The 20,681-nt window shown below is 42.9% G+C and overlaps 1 protein-coding gene across 3 annotated transcripts in view; it reads left to right on the top strand.

Annotated features, from left to right (window-relative positions):
- The first annotated feature begins 2,162 nt into the window (after positions 1-2,162).
- NKD1 (NKD inhibitor of WNT signaling pathway 1) overlaps positions 2,163-20,681 on the top strand; it is a 122,474-nt gene continuing 103,955 nt past the window's right edge. Inside the window, exons 1-4 of one of the 3 annotated variants that reach the window (XM_083750524.1) lie at positions 2,163-2,194; positions 3,195-3,406; positions 3,563-3,595; positions 3,961-4,121. In XM_083750524.1, coding sequence (XP_083606650.1) covers positions 3,382-3,406; positions 3,563-3,595; positions 3,961-4,121 — 219 coding nt within the window. In that variant the 5' untranslated portion in view covers positions 2,163-2,194; positions 3,195-3,381. Of the gene's footprint in view, positions 2,195-2,467; positions 3,407-3,562; positions 3,596-3,960; positions 4,122-20,681 lie in introns of those variants that run through there. The other 2 variants (XM_083750525.1, XM_083750523.1) reach the window with 2 other exon arrangements.

Below are 20,681 nucleotides of genomic sequence, written 5' to 3' on the forward strand. Positions count from 1 at the left end.
GTTTTAAAATGTTGATCTGAAAATTGGATTGTTAACGGTGATATGTACTGAATTGAATAGGATCCAAACTGCAACAGTCTGATTGGTCCTAGAACAATAGGATCCAAAAGGCAGCAGTCTGATTGGTCCTAGAACAATAGGATTCAGAATGCAGCAGTCTGATTGGTCCTAGAACAATGCAGCAATATGATTGGTTGGCAGGAACCACCCAATCATGCTCCAGATAGAAGTGAATCCACAACCTGATTGGCTTACAGTAGAATTCCGGAATTAGCCAATCATGTGCAGCCCATTGTGTAAATAATGTATATAAAGCAGATACTTTGAGGGGACTTTCATTCATTCCTCCTCACCACTATGAGCTGAATAAAGAGCATGAAATCACTTTGCGACTCTTGAGTATATTTCATTAACCCTGGAGCTAATCCTTAAGTATATTGAGTCCTCATCAACAACTGTATGCCCAGGCCCAGGGAGAGAATAAATTTTGATTTATAAACGCCACATATGCGCTCATGGCCAAACTTGGAAAACATGGAGACAAATTAAAATGAAGAATAAGCTACTTCTTGAGAATGCATAATAGTGGTCTTTCCTAGCTCACTGTTATTATTTTGTGTTTTCCAAGTTGATTTACTGAAGAATTATCTGAGCTGGTTTACTCTGAGGTGGTTTACATTGTTGTGTACTGTAAAATAGGTTTAGTATTTTACCCCTCTGCCTGGCGTGCTCTGGTCCATGGGGTCACAAAGAGTCGGACACGACTAAATGACTAAACAACAACATTTTACCCCTCAGTGACCCATTTTTTGCCAGTCATATCAAATTTGATTATTTATGTGTGTACCATTTTGTAACAGAAAAATAAAACAAGTGTTTTTTCCTGTGAAATACAGGAAGGTGCATTATAGGCTACAGGTCCAGCTAGCACAGTATTTTTGACACAATAGTTTGTGAGGAATGCTAAGCCAAACTATGGCTAAGTGTGAACGCATAGGCGTAACCAAGGGGGACAGGGGGGCACCTATCCTCCCTAGATCAAGTAAAACAATAGAAATACTTAACTGTCCAATCATGTTGGTTCTGCCCCCCAACAAAGTCCTCCTCCCCCCAAAAACAATCCTGGCTACGCCCATGTGTGAAAGCACAGTAAAATATGACTGCTTCACACCTACTCTGAAAGCTTAGCCTTACGTGTGAACCTGGGTTTGTGGTTTGTCTTGCCCCAGACAAACCACAAGATGCCCCCAAGGTTCCCATTGTCTGGGGAAGACAAACCACAAGCCCAGATTCACATGTAACATTGGCCAAAGCATGGCTCAGCTCCAGGTAGAACAGAAACAGAAGGATGAAGAACGAAGCAAATGCAGTTTTTACCATGCGTACCGACGCGCACACAGGCACATTCATACACATTGCCATGGTTTAGCTGGGCACTATTTATTTAAAACATTTATAAACCACACTTTTGTATAAAACATAAAAAGGCTGTGTACAGGGGGGAAACAATGGCATTACACTGAAAATGTCAAACAAATCTGTAAGATGCGTGAATCAGGCCAGTAGAGTCTTAGCTGACCTAGGAGATGCTCTAGCACTAAGCTAGGATCTTTGCAGCTGGGGATCTGTAGTTGAGTGCCTCCCACATACCTTGAGATAGAGGGCTTCCACAGCAGTTATTTAAGTACTATGTATATGTGTGCGTGTGCCTATATACACACCTTTAATTTATGCTCTGTAAGTGTGTGGTTTTGTACTCACTGTGCCTTTCTCTTTCAACAGGTTTTTTGTGATAGTTAATTATGCTTCTCAGATTTTAGAATAATTTTAAAATGTTGTGTTCTCAAGTTACAGCGATGGTTTTAAATTGCAGTCGTTTACACTGTGTTACACAGTGCAGTCCTAGTTCTGTGGGGCGTACACTCAAGCACGTGTGGGATTGCCATATAATCCTGAATTTTATGTCCATTGCAGTGTAAGGTGCCCTGTTTATGAATGTAGAAAAATGTGATAAGCTACATACCCTACAACCAGGGTTTCCCACTTGAGTGCTTTGTTTTTGTCCATTGTTTTCTCCTTATATTAGCTTGTGCTTCTTAACATGTACTTTTAATAATAAACTTGCAAAATATCTTTTTTTAAAAAAATGGTGGCATGCCTCCTCCAAGACACTACCAGCAACGCTCATTTTTGTGTAAGCACTATTATGAAGAATAATGTAAAAACATAGACCAATGTATTATTATGTAACAGTTCCTCAAAATGAGTTATTTATTTAAATAACTATAATTGTGCATGTGTTTCCTCATTTCCTCAGCTGCATTTGTGTGCATTTTGCGTTTCTTGAAATATATTGTAAGCAGCATTTGGGGGGTTCAGGGAAGGTGGAATAATAGTAATAATAGCTTTAAAAATAAAATAAAACCCACCCTTCCTTGACGACCCCTCCTGCCCTGTGCGTGTCTACTCAGAAACCAAGCCTTACTCCCAAGTAAGCGGGAACAAAAGACTAAAGTCTGCAAGCCTACATCCACTTACTCGAGAGCAATGCCCTTTGAATCGAGTTGAACTTACTTCCGAGTAGGCACGCCCAGAACTGCTCCTTGAGTGGCCTCCCCCAAAAAGTTGCAGGGGGCTGATGGATCATTGGGAAGTGGGGTGGGGGACTTAGTCAAACTCACAAAAAACGCACAGAGAGAGAAAGAAAGTAGTGAGGAGGGAGAGAGAGAAAAAGAGAGAGACATCTCTGGAATGGGGCCTCCCTCTATGGCTCTGAGCTCTGCTGCCTGCGCCTGGCTGGAAATGAAACACACCAAAGGAGCCGCCGCCGCCGCCGCTCCTTTTATTTTTTTTGGAGACTCCAAAAGGATCCTTCTTCCCTTTCATGTGCCGCCCCGCTCCAATCGGAATCCAGAGGCTGCCTGCAAGTGGTCTAATCTCAATGAGGTGTCAATCATGTTCCCCGGTGGGTGAAGTAAGGTCTTTTGTAACCGCCTCTGTTACAAGCGAGACTTGAGTCGAGAGGGAGAGGAGAGGAGAGAGACGCAGCCAGGGCGCTGAGTTCAGAGCTGCTTTTGCTGCTGCTGCTGCTGCTGCTGCTGCTGCAAGTGTGCATCTATCTATCTATAGATCTGCTCCTCTGTGCATTCCCCCCCCCCCGCCCATATCTCTTTTCCATCGTTGCTTTAATCAAGGAAAGGGGACGGTCGGAGCACATGGATTTCTAAAAAGAAGAAGGGAAAGGGACCCTCTTGGAATTGAGAGATTGTTGTTGTTGTTGTTGTTGTTGTTGAAGAGAGCCAACAAGCAGGCAGTGATGCCCCCAGCTCAGCCCTGAAGCCCACTCCCGATGCCCTCGGGTTTGCAGATCCATGCCGAGAGATGGGGAAACTTCACTCAAAACATGGTAAGTTCTTTTGCACGGTTTACAGGGCGCGGGGAGGGAAAGGAGCCTAGGTCTTGGTTAGAATTCACTAGATATCTGCGTATATGCAAGACTCTGCTCTAACCATCTTCTCGTTTTTATTTTCTCTCTCCCCCTCCCAACCCTGGATTTTCCTAGCTGCTGTTTGTAAACCTCGAGAAAGCCCAGAAGGTATGTTGTTTTTATAATTATTATTATTCCTGTTCATAAGAACTTCCATCCTTTTTTGCTTTCTCTCTCCCCCCCCCAACTTTTTGCCCCTGTAAAAAAAAAGAAGAAAGGAAAGGGAGAAAAAGTTTGTGCTTTGGTGATTTTGGGGCGGATGCTCAGAGAAGTTCTCTGCTCTCAGGAGAGGTTCTGTTCTCGGAGTCTTTTGCTCCCTGTTCCCCTTCCCCTTCTCTCTCGTTTTGTTGTGGTTGGGGCAGGTAGTTTGGGGGCAAGTAAAGAAGTATGTGGGGTGGTGATGGAGGGCTTGAATGGATCCCTTTCAGGGTGGCGACTGTGCCTGACTTGAGGCTTTCCTTTTCCTTCCCCAGGTGATAGTTTTGCTGTGAACGCCTCGCTGGCTCGGAAAGGGCTGGAGGACTGGATGGTGAAGCAGAAATACTCTGGCAGTGGAAGCAGCAGCGGAGGCAGCAGCCTAGGACTTCAGCAAGGCTGCCAGCACCGGGCTCTTTGCAGGCTGTCTGGTTCCAGGGTGAGTTCCCGATTCCTCCTTCCACCCAGCTTGTTCCCCTCCTTACCATCAAGGCAGAAACTAGCTTGAACCTCTTCCAGACTAGGCTCTCTTTGAGTTGGAGCTCTTTAGGATGAAAACTTATCTTCCCCCTCCGCCCCCGCTCCACTTTCAGTTATTGCGCCTTTGGGAGTAGCCTTCTGAGTTGATTCGGTGCGCCCACCCTTTGAAGGAGTTGCAATTTTGCAGGGCAGAAGCAGGCTCTGGAAAGGCGGCTGCCTTGCTTCCCTGTGTTGAAAAGAACATGGCTCTTCAGGAATGGGATGGGCAGATGGACAATCTCTCTCTCTCTCTCTCTCTCTCTCTCTCTCTCTCTCTCTCTCCAGTGTCCATTATAGAAGTCCTCAGAAACCAAAACAGATGAGGAGAATCCTGGTGTGTGAGAGAGATAGGAATAGAGAGGTGGTTTCATTTATTGTCTGGCATTTTGTCATTTTGCTTCCCAAAGCCAACTTTTTCAGTGCCCGCAACCCCGCTAGAGTTCTTAGCCGGATGGGATACTTTCTCATAAGGCTTTGCTGAGTGTCCCAATTTGTTCTTTTGGTTGCTTAAACATCTGCAATCTATCTTTCCCTTTTTAAAAAAATGCTGTTTATATGCTTTGCACGCTGTTTTGCCTTGATAGTGCTCTTAGATATGAGGGGATTGTGTTGCTTCAGACTGCAGTCCTTTGCACACTTAAATGGGCAGGAACCCCATTGAACGCAGTCGGGCTTACTCATAAGTAAGCCTGCTTCCTTGCTCAGCCAGATTGGTACTTGCTGGTTGCAAAAGTACTTTAAGAGTTTTTGTTTTGTTATTTAAAAAAGCTTTTCCTGAACATCTGGATTTTGCTTTTTCTTCTCTTTCAAAACAGACCTGGGGAAGAGCCTTTCATAGTTAGCAGGGGGAGGTCTTAGAAAGTTGTGTGTGTCCATGTTTGTGTGTTTATTGGTCTCTAAGGTAAACCTGTGGATTGAAGCTTCCCAGATCTAATGGTGCTTTCCCCCCATTGGATCAAAACTTAGTTCTGTCTTAAGATTGTACTCTGATAATAAAAAATAAGAGAAGGGTTTCATTTGTTTGTTTGTTTTATGTTGCTGGAATGATCAGGGCAACACTGTAAAAAGTCTTTGGTAATAACAGATATTGGTCCTAGTCCCGAACAGATAATGACTCAGTGACAGTCTATACGATGATTCATTTCTTACACTTTAATGTCTGTCCTTATACTTTGTTTGGTTTGCACTCTGGAGCTGTTGCCATTTGCACACTGCTGAGTCATTAGAAAAGATAGCACTTTGTTTGCACCCTGCTGATTGGATGAGATTATTTTACCTTGTGTTTCTGGTTGAAGCAAGCAAGTTCCATTGTGGTGGGTGTGGGTGGGATGAGTGTTTAATTGAACCACCATTTGTGAAAGCAGCCTTGTAAACACGTCCAGATAAGTTTGTAGTCCACATTCATTTTAGTGAACCTGTATTCATCAGTTGTGGCTGGCATTAAAAAGAGCCATCTTTTGCAAACTTTATGTGCCATGTCATCTGGAGGTGGTGTTTACTCGCCATAGGTAACCTGGTGAGAGGCTATTTTCAAAGTGTATGTGACCAAGTTTAATGTAATTGCTACTTTCTTCTGAGCAAAATATGCAGCCCCTGATCAGGACTCTTATTAGGTGAAAGGAAAGTTGCTGTCCAGTCTTTTAGTAGTGCGAGAGTATTATTGCTCGCATAAATTGGAGGTGGGGGAAACTGCTCTATATTGAACGTTCCTGCTCTGATAGCTTTAAGAGTTACTGTATATTTTGGAAAGCCGTCACTTAAAATTGAGCCAGCATGGGAGTCTGATTCTTAGCCAAATAACTCATTTTTAGGTTGTATGAATGTATTCCCCCTACCTCCAGCTATTTGAGTCATACTATTTATTTATTTATTTATTTATTTCCCACCCATCTGGGTGGGTTTCCTCAGCCACTCTGGGCAGCTTCCAAAAAAACATAAAAAATACAATAATTCAGGTATGTGTAATTAATATACTCTACTAACTCTACTAACCATCTTTATGGAAAGGAAATCCAAAGTATATTGTTTGGAGAGCAGTTGTATTTTAAACACCAGGGCAAACCATAGACTAATGGCATATGTGGATCCTGATGTTAATTTGAAATACTTAAATATTTATTTCAAAGTCAAATGTGCTTTCCAATCTCCATACATTTTTGCTACCTCACAAGATGAATGTGCTCAGCTGTACTCTTCCAAAGCGTATGGATTGGGTTCCTCTATTGCAAAGCAACAAAGAGTTGGGTGGCACTTTAAAGGCTAACATGTTTTTATTATGGCCAAAGCTTTTGCAGCCTACAGTTTGCTCCCAGTGCAATACTGTTCATCTCAACTTGGAAGAAAGTCCCATTGAGTGCAGCGGAATCTGCTCTACCTAAGTGTGAATAGGGTTCATCACCAGACTAGCTCTTGTTCTGAATCCAACCCATTTTGTGGTTTAATGAAATAAGAAGGGAAGGGATATTATTTTCTAAACTCTCCTTTTGATGCCCTTGGGATCTGTGCATGTATTTGTGTTAGAGCACATGCTTAGTTTCAGAAAATCCCAGGTGTAAAAAGCCATTTCTGTGGTGGGATGTGGAATCCAGTGTCCATGCCCTCATAATTCACTGCCTTAATTTCACCCATTTAACTGAGTAATTGTAATAAGTAACTAAGATCTATGTTTACTTCCTAATGCTCCAGCTGAATTGAGCAAGTTCCTGTATGCGTGTGCACTAAAGTTCCAAAGTGTCTCAAAGATCTAGGTTGTAGGTTTTGGTCTGCATTCAAAGTTTCTGGAAATGGAACTTTGTTCATTGCTTTTTTGGTAGACAGTTCAAGCAGATGGAATGAAAAAAGATGCCAAAAACATATTGCCTTTGGAGAAATATTATCCCCTTGAGTTTTATTTAATAGGGACAGGGAAGTGTTAAAGGGAGGGAAATGCTTAAGGGTGTCTAAGTAATTAGACACTTAGCTTCCCAGGAATTTCATAAGAATATCCTTCTATTGGAGTGGAAGATTTGACGCAAATGATGGAATCGAGAGGCTTGGTGGTTCTTTGGTGACATTTTAAAGCATCTGCATGCAGTTTTGCTCCAGATTAGAAGAAAGGGATGATTTATTAAATAGTAGAGAAAGCAAGAACGGCATCAGTTAAAGTTATGCAGAGCTTTGGCTCCAGAACAAGGATGCTTCTGCTGTTGGCAGAAGAAGAAGAGGAGTTTGGATTTGATATCCCGCCTTTCACTCCCTTTAAGGAGTCTCAAAGCGGCTAACATTCTCCTTTCCCTTCCTCCCCCACAACAAACACTCTGTGAGGTGAGTGGGGCTGAGAGACTTCAGAGAAGTGTGACTGGCCCAAGGTCCCCCAGCAGCTGCATGTGGAGGAGCGGAGACGCGAACCCGGTTCCCCAGATTACGAGACTACCGCTCTTAACCACTACACCACACTGGGAGTGGAACGACTTGTCATCCAGAGGCACAGACACCACATTGTGTTGTAATTTTAATGTCTTTTGCTTTAAAACAACATGCAAAGAATAAGGCTTGGTTCATGTGGAAGGACTCCATAAATGGAGTAAGAATTGTACTTTCATCACCTGGTTTGAGGAAGGGAGGTTTGGCACATGGTTAAATGAGGGAACTCGCTCCCAAAGGAGGCAGTGATGGTCACTCACTTTGAATAATAGAAAATAAGCTTGCTTCATCCTCCATGTGACAGACCTTTAGATGTTTGAAGATGGCTATCATATCTCCTCTTTACCAGGCTAAACATACTGAATTCCCTCAACCATTCTTCATACAGCTTGGCTTCCAGACCCTTGATCGTCTTGGTCTCCCTCCTCTACACACGTTCCAGCCTGTCTTTACTCTCCTTAAAAAATTATGCTTGGATGGCTTCAAAAGAGCATTAGACAAATTCATGGAGGGCAAGGCTATCAATGCCTACTAGCCATGCTGGCTGTGTTCCACCTCCACTGTCAGAGGCATTGTGTCTCTGAACAATCCTTGCTGGAAGCAGCAGGAGAGAAGTGCTGTTGCTCTCACATCCAGCTTGTAGGCTTCCCATTGGGGTATCTGGTCGGCCACTGTGAGAACAGAATGCTGAACTAGGCAGTCCATTGGCCTGATCCAGCAGGCTCCTCTTACATTCTTTCGAAGTTCTGTTCTTCTCACGACAACATTGTAATTTCTTCTGCAGGTTGTTGTTGTTTAGTCGTTTAGTCATGTCCAACTCTTCGTGACCCCATGGACCAGAGCACGCCAGGCACTCCTGTCTTCCACTGCCTCCCGCAGTTTGGTCAGACTCATGCTGGTAGCTTCAAGAACACTGTCCAACCATCTCGTCCTCTGTCGCCCCCTTCTCCTTGTGCCCTCAATCTTTCCCAACATCAGGGTCTTTTCCAGGGAGTCTTCTCTTCTCATGAGGTGGCCAAAGTATTGGAGCCTCAGCTTCAGGATCTGTCCTTCCAGTGAGCACTCAGGGCTGATTTCCTTAAGAATGGATATAGGTATAGAGGTTCAAATATTTCCTGGTTGAAATAAGTTTTGATCCTCCCCCCCCTTATAATTGTCTAAATAATAATAAATGATGCTGAGTGACCACATTATTGTGTTTAGATATGGCTACCCATGACCACATCCAGTCTCCCCCTGCTCCTCACCACCTGAGTTATCTTTTGACTGGAGATGCAAGAGTTGAGCTAGGGATCTAACCACTTTTGACTCCAAATCTACCCAACATTGGCACGTGACTCCCAACAGATCAGCCCTAAAGGAGTGTCACCCTTGATGGAATAAATGTCATTGCCTCTGCATACCTGCAGAACACAGGATGCTGCCTTATACAGGATCAGGGCACCGGTGTATCTAGTTCAGTGTTGTCTTCCTTGAGTGGCAGCAACTCTCCAGGGTTTCAGATGGGACACTCTCAGCTCTACCTGGAGATGCCAGGGATTAAACTTGGGACATTCTACATGCAAAGCTGGTGCTCTTCTAATGTACTCCACTAACATTGATGTCACACCTCCCCTAAGCTTGGTGTCCTCAACGTCTGGAGTGCGGCGTCTAATTCTGAACACCTTGCTCTGCACACCAGGTTCTAAGAAGATTCTAAGAATGTTATTAACAAATTATGTTCTAAGAAAGTTATTAGACAAACTTAATTGTAGCAATCTTTGGCTTTGGAACACAACATACTGATAACCTCTTTTGCGTGTGAGTAGTGTATTTGCTGTGTTTGGTAAAATTTTTAGTAAATTGGAGAGCTTATGTTTTGGTACCTATATATGGTGGTACCCATGACCATTTGTGTCTGTCAATTACTCCCCCCCCCTCATTCTGATTTCCTATGTGTAATCATTTTCTAGGGCTGAAGTTCACATAGACTTTTAGAACAATATTTGTCTGCTATTTTTACAAACGAGTCTGCATCTAAAGCAAACTGAGAAGTTCCTGCCATTGTGCATGGATTATCTTTTCTTCAGCTGTTTATTTTTACTTCTACTACTTCTTCTTTTGCAAAGCTACATTATTTGTAAATGCTTTCTTCCCCCTACCCTGAGTGTTGGGCTCAGTGCCAGGGAGAACTTTTAAATAATACATTTGCTTAATTCAATTTTCTTTTTTCTTCAAAGCCATAACAAATGTTCCTAGGTTTCTTTCTTGTGTGTTGCTGTCCTATTGGTGTCTTTTGGGGAAGTGCGTTCCCCCTCCCCCATTTTAATTTGGCTGCTGTATGGAAAATGGTGTGTGTCTTATCTTTGGGTGGCCTTTGCAATCCTCTGCCGTATACAGTCCTCCGCCATATACAATCGTCTGCCGTATACAGTACTTAAGTCCTAGTGCACATATAGGGCAGGTTCAAGCGTAACCTAAATCATTGTTTAATTTGATTTTCTGAACCTTCCTCAGTATTTTAGTCACAGTTTATGAACTGTGAACAAAACCATGGTTTATTGTTGGTTTTATAAGCCTATGTTTGTATTAACCATGGCTTAGCATTACATGTGGCCTAGGCCATTGTGGAAGCCAATAACAGATTGCAAACATTTCCTCTACCATTCCACCGTAGGCATGTATCTTGTGTCAGATGCTGTCTTGGGAAGTGGGGTATGGGGCGGGGGAGTGGAATAGTGTGTTCTTCAGTTCCTCTAATGCTGCAGAAACTTTCTGTAGGAATTGCAGAGTTTTGCTGGAACAGTGTCATGGCTTTTGCAACACTGCTTTCCCTTAACATTCCACCCCAATTTGCATTGCCACATTTGGGGAACAGGTCCAAGTAGAGCAAAGTTGGAAATGCTTCCTGTTTAGGAGTGGTTTTCAGATTTTTTTTTAACCTTCAGGGAAGCCTTTCCACCTAGATTCCCCAGGAAGAAACTGTAGCACAGTGCCAAAGCACATGGCTCGGCAGGCAATCCAGTCACCGGCATCTCTAGTTTTTGTGAAAAAAGTTTAGATAGAAGTTGATGTAAAATACCTCTGCCTGCAACTCTGATAGAGATGTTGCCTGTTGGAAAACCATTGGCTAGGTTGGAGATGGTTGGTTGGACTTTGTGGTCCCAAAGCATGAGGAGGGGACCACAGTAGTTACCCTTGTTCATGCTGGGCTATTGTGAGACTTGCGTGGCATGTTCTCCAGGTGGTTCCAAGGGAAGGGCCGTAGCTCAGTGCTAGAGCAATCTGCTTTGCATGCAGAAAGTCTCAGGTTTGGTCCCCAGCATCTCCAGATAAAGCTTGGAGAGACCCCACCAGAAACCCTGAAGGACTGCTGCTGATTAGTGTAGACCGTAGATGGACCAATGGACCGACTGGATCTCAGGCAGCTTCCTATGCTCCTGTGCACTCATGTCCTTTTTCAGTTTGCCAAGTATATCATAGGAAAACATCCTGGCCTCAATATGGGAAAGGCTTATAGCTCTGTTGCTTCCAATACAGAGTCTAGGTTCCATCCCTGGCATCTCCAGATGGGGCTGGGAAAAGACCCCTGTCTGAAACCCTGGAGAAATCGAGCCCCTGCTGGTCAATGGGAAGGTGCTGGAGGAGATGACCCAGCAGTCAAACTGCTGAAGAGATCAGCATAGAAAGCTGCTGTGCACAGATGCCTTTAAATGTTAAGAGATGCTGAATATGTATCTTTGCTTTGCAAATAACAAATGGTTGCTTTGTCATTAACTGATCCTGTAGATATAATCTTGCTGAAGTTAAGGGATGCCTTGATGGATCAGGCCAAGGCCCACCTAGGTCAGCATCTTTTTGGCAAGAATCGTATCCACTAGTGAACACTAAGTGGTCCAAGAGAAATCAGTGGTCCACTGTTTCTCTTATGTTTTATCAAAGAGACAGAAGGTAGACCAGGATCTACTGGTATATCTCGGGTGATTTGCAGGAGATTGGCAAAAAAATCTGGCTTCTGATTATTTAATAATAGCAGCATGTCCCTCCACCCCCAAAACCTTTGGCAAACCCTGAGCATCCTACAAGTTTATCTGCTGCAAGTGGGTCATTCTGGGTTACCAGCATCACCTCATGCTTCATCTGATAAGATCCCCACCCACCAAGAGTCATGATTGAGTCATGTTTCCCAGTTGGCCAAGTTCCTCTCTAAGCACTTGCTCCACTCTTACATTTTGTACTTGTGAATGGGATTCCCCCCCCCCACCCGCAACAAGCAGAACATAGAAGCACCAGCTAAAGTGTCCAAAGGACAACGGTTCATCAGCCTACATCCTTTATAAAATCGTAGGCAATGCTCTTCAGCAAAGCACATTGCTGCTGGCCCCAACTTCACTATATACATTCTCCTATTCCACACACAGAGCTATAATTCTCAGTGCTTTAACCATCACTCCTCCTTCCCAGGGGGCTCTGGGGAGAGGACTTCATTTGACCTGTGGGCCAGAGGTCCCTGACTCCTGACCTATTTGGTTTAGGATCCAGGTCTTCTCAGAAACTGCTGCTCCCATAAGTTCCTGTCTGAGGTCAGCCTTGGAGGCCAGTGCTGTCTGTTCTGTCCAGACACTGAAACCCGGCAAGCAAGGTGTAGAATGTTTTCATTGGTGGGGCTGCAAATGTGGAACTCCTTTCCAGTGGAGTTCCACCTCATTACCTGTCTTTCTGTTTTGACTGTTGGCACTTTTTGTTTTTTAAATCAAAGCTAGTTTTAACTTGGCTGTTTTTATGGAAGCTTACCACACCCTGATTTTTTGTTTTTGTTTTTAATGGATGTATATTATTTTAATAGCAAAGTGGAACACAAGTAATTAAACTAACTAGTCCTGTAGACCCAGGAGAGCAGAGAGTGTGCTCTAGGATATATCTCCAGAATCCTTTGCAACATGCAGTCGTTTAGTGCTGAATGCCAGTGGTTACCTTGGCTGTTTAGTTAATGTGGAAAGGAGTCCCTGAAGTCAGAAACTTTGAAAACCACTGGGATAAAGCAAGGTAGACACTCCTCAGTAAATAAAAGAGCCTTGGTGTATTTCACAGTACAGTGAGGCACATTTCTGCTTGCTGCAAGTGTTGTGCACTTAAAATAATGTACTGCACAGTTCTGTATCTGTATTTAGCACTGAGCAAAAAATGCTGTCCTTCTATTATGCCCCCCTCTCCCCAGAAGCCACCAAATTGGGACAGTATTTTTGGCTTTCTGGGGGCAGGGTGGGAGAGATCCTTTAAATAAAAGCATGGGGTGAGAGTGCTTAACTGTAATAATTGTTGGTTGCAGCATCAGTGTTTCTTTTTTGGGGGTGCGATCTTTCAAGCGGTGATGTAGCTGCAATTGGCAGCCTCTTGATACCCATCTGCAGGGTCCCTGTTTGAAAGATGCAATGTCAGGATAATCCTAGAAGGATAGTTGGGAAAGTTTTGCAACCCTGTTCAGTAGGGGCTGCCATCTCTCTCCCCTCCTCACCCTATGCAACTATGCATTTTAAAACAACATGGTGGAGCAATTAGTTAAAGAAAGAACACAACAAAGCTGCTGCCATTGCTCAACATGGTAATCCCACCCAGGGTGGAAAACAACCCTCTCTTTTTTTTCAAAATAAAAAACTGTCTCGAGAACTTTGGCTCCGCTCTAGTCTGTATGTTCTAAATAAAATAAAGTAGACATGGAGAAATACCGGTGGAACAGGCCATTGTGTCAGGTTTTTCTTTGCTATTTATACAGAGTGAATCATGTCTCCTTGTTACATATACACCCAAGTGTGGTTGCAAATTTCCCCAAACTTTTGCATGATCAAAGGACAGGGAGACTAACAGCCTAATGAAATTTGGCTGCCGTAAAGAGATAATTTAATTAGAGAAAGCGCACAGGCTATGTTGATATCTCTGGTTTGGGAAGGATGCCGTGTAGATGCTCACCATCAAAGAGTCTCCGAAAGTATTAGGAGTGCCGTGGTGATGAGATTAGTGAATTGGCCAATAATCTAGCAGAAAGCTTGATTCCAAGGTAATTATCCTAGAGTGATACCATTTGGTACAATTAAAAGCCACTGTGCCATTGCCATATGGAAAATGTTAGGCATCCTTGCACTATTTCAAAAGCTTTGTGCTGGAGGTTAAATTGACATATGAGGGGAAGCATAAATTCAGATCCTTTTGTGTTGCAAAATTTACTAAACTTGAGTTCGGGGAGCCATCTGGCAAGGCTGGTTGGGTTGAGATGAGATGATCTGTGTTTATCTGTGTGCATTTTGCAGATAGTTCAGACTTGACATGGCACATGGCTAATTTGGATGTTGCAAAGAAGCCAAAATGATGCTTGAACTACCTTGAGGGTTAGAGAGCAAGAGAGAGCAGGAGAGAGAGCGCTTGTAAGAACATGTTGTAAACAAGATGTGAACAATGGTAATAATACTGGGGGTGTTAAGAGCTAAGGTCTTTGGCAATTCTGTTTCTGGGCTGTAGGCAGCCAAGGATTTTGGGAACTGATATGAGAGTTCTAGCAGGATTGGAAACAGAGTTGGTGGAAGCGCTGGAGTAGATCTCTAGAGGGTTACTTATAGTTTCCTCCTCCAAACCTTGCCTGTGCATTAATGCTTCCAGGAAAGGTAATACTATAGGTTTGAAAACAGGTAGGAAGGAAGGGGATGTCCCTCCATTGCAGGAGGTTGGACTAGATGACCCCTGGAGCCTCTTCCAACCCCACGATTCTATGATTCTTGATAGAGTTGCCTGGAGCAAGACTAGACAATCTTATCAGCAAGGCCAGAATTCTTCTGAAAATTCAGAAAAGTTCCAGGTATGACCAGGAGTTACAGCCAAGTCAGATCAGAGGAGGATTCAGGAACAATGGGTTCTCCCCAATAGGATTTCAGGTAGCTCACCATGAGGAGCATCAGCACAGAGACCCAAATGCTACAGGCTGAAGTTCTAGCAGGGTAGGGTCTCCCAGAGCTACAATTTTCAGAGTTCCCTATGAAGAGGGGTTGACCATTTAACCACTCCGAGTAACATAGCTCCATAAGGGGAATAGGGGCCTCCTAATGAATTTTAAGAAAACCCGTAAGTTCCCATAACTTTTTTTTTTTTTGGGGGGGGGAGCCATAATTACTGAAAGTGGATTGTTACTATTTGAAATGTATAGTGCAGAAGAAGCCACATACAATTGTTTGTTTGTTTGTTTATAAGATTTCCTGCCTGCCATTCCCTGTAAGGTCCCAAAGCAGTTTGCAATAATAGACTCATATAGTTACAAAAACAAATTAAATAGTTGCAATTATAAAAACAAGTAAAACCGTGCAACCGCAACAGGACAATCTGGATCAGGGCTTTCCAAGCTATGGTCCAAGGGCCACCAGTAGTCCGTAGGCTTCATTTAGTGTGCCTTTGGATTTGTGGTTGAAGATAGGAGATAGCACATCCATCACGTTACATACTGATTTTTTAATAGTATTTTTATTTCTAGTTTTACTTCTTACATTGTATGTGGTTGCATTGCAGTTTAAATTTCATTGACATCCTATGCCCTTTTAAAACGTGTTTTTTGGGGGGGTGGGTATTGGCTTGTTGTTTAATTTTTATTATTCATTTTGTGGTTTTATGTTCTGATTTTATTCTGTGAACCTCCCTGGGTATAGAGCGGTATATAAATTCAATATTAAAAAAAAATATTCTATGGAATTTCAAATTACAATACAATAAAATGCAGCTGAAATGGAAAAAAAATGGTCCAGAGCACCTTATAGACCAACTAAGTTTGTTCTGGTATAAGCTTTTGTGTTCATGCACACTTCTTCAGATATTTTATTTTTATTTCCACTGCGTCAGACCATCATGGCTACCTACCTGAAATAAAATGCAATGTATAAGAAATGAAGGAAGCATTAAAAATACAATTGAAAATCGCACAGCACATTAAAGTTGCTACAAATCATTAAGTGGTCCACCAAGACTCACATTTGAGGAGAAAAATATAAATGTTACATTGGTTTTCATTAGGGTAGCCATCTGTCCTATTCTAGAGAACAATACTCTCTCTTCCATGGAGTTCTGTATTTGTAGGGCTGTCTGGTTGAAGTCTAATTTTTAAAGTTAACTAATCCTAAAAAGAGAGAGCAGGGCTCAACGTTGTCCATCAGCAGTTAGCACCTGGATGCAGACAGAACAGACTTGCAGGCCACCTGATTGCAGTCTTCCCCATTTTATATCTGTTGCAATAAAGTATTTCTGAATTTGCATCTGCATTTGTACATATAAATAAGCCTATGCAAATCTGTGTCATTATTTTTATTTTTTGGATGATGCATAAGTGGCCACCCTAATTAAGATGAAAGGTAGCAATAAATGCCTTCATTTCCTCAAATGGCTTAAAGCCTCATCTAGAAACCTTGCCTCGCCAGGAAATAAATGCTGAGGATGAGAAAAAATGTGTTGCATGCTCTTGCGGACATATGGAAATGTCCTTTGCACCAAGAGTTCATTAAAGGAAGGTTTTCTTTATAAGCTTTTGTGCGATTCTGTAATAAGACCCAGGAGGGGCAAAATAAGTGGTATTTTTATAGCCTTGCTCTGTCCATTCCAGAATATGTTGGGATGACTTTTTATGGTTCTCTTTGAACTGGCTTCGCAACAGAGGGGGGAGTTAGAAGAAGCCACTAGAGTATTGAAACTTTGTAAGGGCTGATGCTTTCTTCAGAAGAAGAAAAATATCATTCAGTGATGATCTTTTAAAACAAAACAGAACGTTTGCTCGGCACACCTCCCGCCAATCCAGCTGTTGGCCTTTAAAGAAATTCTTGAAAGGCCATGGGTTAGGGTTCCTGCATGCTAACTTCAAAACCTGGTTGAAAAGTAAACTGCAGATGTTGAAGCGTTTTGAAGAGGGGTTTGGTGGTGTTGTTTTTTTGGTCTGTGGCTATGTACACATTACCATTTGCTTCGCATCTAGTGTGCTCCCACTGTTGGATATTCAAAGTTGTGTGTGTACACCATTGGGCACAATCCTTCTCTATCCTGTGGCCCCATTCACACCATACATTTTAAGCACTATGATGTCATTCATGGCTTCCCCACAGAATCCTGTGAGCTCTGGCTTGTCAAGGGTGCTGAGAGTTGTTAGGATACCCCCATTTCCCACAGAGTTCCCTGCAAATTGTAGCACTGTGAGGGAAATAGCGTTCTCCTCATAACTCTCAGCACCCTTAACAAGCCAGAGCTCCCAGAATTCTTTGAGGGAAGCCAGGACTGTATGAAGTGGTATCACAAACCACATTCGCACCACAGTGTTAGAAACTGGGATAGAAAAGCTAAGAGCCAAATGGCTTCTGGGACCTGGATTGTGGGTGCCAAAACAGAATGCCTAGTCGCCACTGGTCGGCAACACTTTTTATTTATTATTTTGATAAGCATGAACTAATATGCAGTTCACATAAGTGACGCATTGCTAATATCAGATTTTTAGCAGAAATTGTTAATACATGTTTAATTTTGTGTTTCCCATAAACATATTGGTACCGTACTTCAGTTTTCAAAACACTCTACTCTTTATTGTTAAACTCCTTAACATATTGCCTATCCTTAATGGCTTCAAAGCACATTTCAGTAATCCTGGAGTGACAGCCAGGTGCAAAAAATGGCACCCTGATTTTTTGAGGTGCTCGCAAATGGAGAATTATGGGGGCAAAATGTGCATGGTGTCCTGTTAATTTCAAATCCTGTCACACCATACATTTTACATGCTTGTATATATTTTTTACTCTATTATTTATTCCTGATATAAATTTTGAAGTTGTAACTAGTGGGAAGCAACGTATGAATTTAGTAAACTTAAACCTAATTGTTGTTGATATTATATGCTTGTTTCATGACTTAGTCCAGCGGTGCTCAAACTGACCTCCAGTGTTCCATGAGCTTCATTCAGGTGGTTTGTGGCATCCCTTTGAAAACACAAGTAAAGCCACACAGGTTCTAGCTACAACAGGCAGAAAAATCATGATGTGGTCCATCAAGACCCTCAATAATTTTCAAGAGAAAATCAGAACCACTGATTCAAATCCTTTTTCTCCATCACCATATCCTGTGTGAAATAATACCTTGAACCAATCACACGTGTGAAGAAGTACATACTTTCCCTTCTGGCTGTCCTGGTCCCCCTTACTGAGTTGAGTGCTGTGAGATAAGGCGAGAAATGTCTCCCACTGATCATTTCATGACATTAATTCATAATTTTCCTATTCATAAATAAATTGTAAAGCAATTTATTTCAAGCAATACTAGAAATCAGGGCCATCCAATGAAGCTATATATGTTCGAAGATTCAGGGCAGGCAGAAGAAAGTGCTTCTTTACCCAGGGCATTGCTTAACTTGCTACCACAATATGTTGCAATAGGTGCCAACTTTGACAGCTTTAAAGGTGATTTGGACAAATTCATGGAGAATAAGGTTATCGTGGTTACTAGCTATTGTGGCTTAGTACTACTTAGTATCATTCTTCACGTAGCCCATTGCCTTGATGGGTTTACAAATTTTCCTTGGTCATCAGAGCAGTTGTCTGATGAATGGGAAGGGAGCACCACCCCTGTCTCAGCTGGTTAGCATGAATCAGCTGATGTGGGCAGTGTGTGGAGGCACACTCACTGCTGGCATGGGGGCTCCCCCTCCCTGGATTGGCTGTGGGTGAGTTTAGCCATCCCAGTATAGGTGCTGAAAATGAAAAATCAGTGACAAATGGATGCAAGCAACCTTGTGGAGCACCGTGGATCTGTTTGCGGAGTCCCTGAAGAGCCTAACCATATTATCTCTTAATTAAGCTATTAATGAAACTTCCTCTGTCGAGGCTGAAGGTTTAGCTCAGCTCTAAAGGCCTCTCCCTTTTAAAGTCTAGAATCTTTTAATGTAAAGACCACTCTTGATTTTAATGGACACACACGACATGGTTCACCTGCTCTAATTTCTCCCTGGGCATGTATAGTGCAGGAAGAAGCTCGGTGAAATGGGCCCCCTTTTTAAAACTGGGAGTAGTGATGCTGATGAACAAGGTCAACAGGGTTATAGGCGCAGTGTGCAATGCATGCTGTATAGCAGGGGTCAGCAACCTTTTTCAGCCGTAGGCCGGACCACCATCCCTCAGACCATGTGGTAGGCTATATTTTGGAAAAAAAATATTGAACAAATTCCTATGCCCCATAAATAACCCAGAGATGCATTTTAAATAAAAGCACACATTCTACTCATGTAAAAACACGCTGATTCCTGGACCGTCTGTGGGCTGGATTGAGAAGGCCCCCGGGCCTTAGGTTGCCTACCCCTGCTATATAGGCTTCGTTTTAAAGCAGAAATAAGCTCCTAACCCTCATGGTTGCAAGAAAAAATAAAAAGCAAAGCTGGTGTGTTTCAAATGTCTTAGGGTCTAGAAGGCACAACGTAATTTCCCTGTTAGTTTCATGTTGCCTGCTGCTACTAAAGTTGCCGGTAGAGACTTTTGTTGTTGTTCTTGCTAATAATGTGTTGGAAATGTCTGCATTGCGAGTTCAAGGAAAAGAGTGTCTGTCACTTTTCTTTTTTAAGAAAACAAAAACAAATGTCATTAGTGAGATCATCAAACTCATTTTGGGATTGTAATTGGTTTTACCTGCTGGACGTGTTATCTTCTGTGACACTTGGCGTTCTGTGTGTGAATGTGTGCAAGAGTCCCCCCCACCCACAAAAAAAAAATGGGAGCCTTGATTCTTGAGGAGCAGCGAAACTTTGCCGCAAGCTGCTGGATTTTCTGCTGAGCAACTTTGGCTTTCGATCTACCCCTTTGACATCTGTAACTGTGTTAGATCCTAGATAGATTGACATGTCGTCTGGACCATTTCTGAGAAAAAATATATACTTTTTTTGCTTTTGTGATTATGGCAGAGTTTAATGTATTTCTGAGCATTACTGTGCCAGCTTTAGAGGATTAGGCATATTGAGGTTCCCATTAAAGTCTAACTCTGTGATTTTCAAGATCTGTGGAAGGAAAATCATGCATGGATGTTTGATCTTGGGGTGCAGCTGTGCATGCTGTGAGGTATGAAATAAGGGGAAGTTCGCAGTGGGGAAGTGACAGTACAAAGTGCCGTCTTGCAGGAGGAATGGGATTTGGGAGCAGATTTGGATCTTTTGATCTGCCGTGTGATGTGTGATACAGAGGCAAGCCTCTCTCTTTTTGGTCTTTGGGGAGGGAGGAGGGCGTGTCGCGCTGCCCTTGGAGGTAACTTGCGTGTCAAACTCCTTCAGTGGGCTACGATGGTGTTAACCAAAGATGTGGCTTCTTCCCATTGCTTGTGCAGGAGAAACAGCAGACTTAAAGAGCACCAAGAGAACTCGCTGCACCGGGAATAGAAGTTTGCATTGGCTATTTGTTGGAAAATGTGGAGGGTGGGGAGAGCGATGGTTGCACACTCATGTCTTATGCAAAGGTGCGGGAAGGTTGCGCCTAAGTGTCCAGTGGAGAAGTGTGAATACGGAACTGTTAGAGAGAAATAACTGTCAGCATTTCATACCTTTGGGGGGGAGGCGTGTATGGTGTGTGTGTGTGTGTGTGTGTGTGTGTGTGTGTGTGTGTAAGTCCCTCTCTCCAGTCCATGTGACGTGTACAAAGGAGTAGGACTAGCGCCTCTGTCCTGGCCCTCGTTGCTAGATGAAGAAGTCAAACTCAAGTTTCTGTTTCTGCCATGAATCTGAGTGAGGCAAGGCATAGCAGGTGAATTGCATGGCTGAACATGAGCTAAAGGCCCTGATCTTTGCAGACATGAGGTGTCTGACAAGAACCTATGGTAGTATTAAGGGGGGGGATAGGGCCCTAGCATGGTGGTATTATTATTATTATTATTATTATTATTATTATTATTATTAGCAAGAGGGCCTGTGTGTGCGGGCCACCAGAGGGGTGATTGCTTTGCTACTCTCTGGTCATTCCTCTGCTAAATATAATGGATTGCACTTGCCTTCCTCTGAAATGGGAGCTGAGAACAGAAACGTTTATTGGGATTTAAACGCCAGCTGCTGCACACTGCCCTGGTG

Source organism: Podarcis gaigeae (genome assembly GCF_964106915.1).
Source record: "Podarcis gaigeae genome assembly, chromosome: 8".
In the NCBI taxonomy this organism is placed as follows: domain Eukaryota; kingdom Metazoa; phylum Chordata; class Lepidosauria; order Squamata; family Lacertidae; genus Podarcis; species Podarcis gaigeae.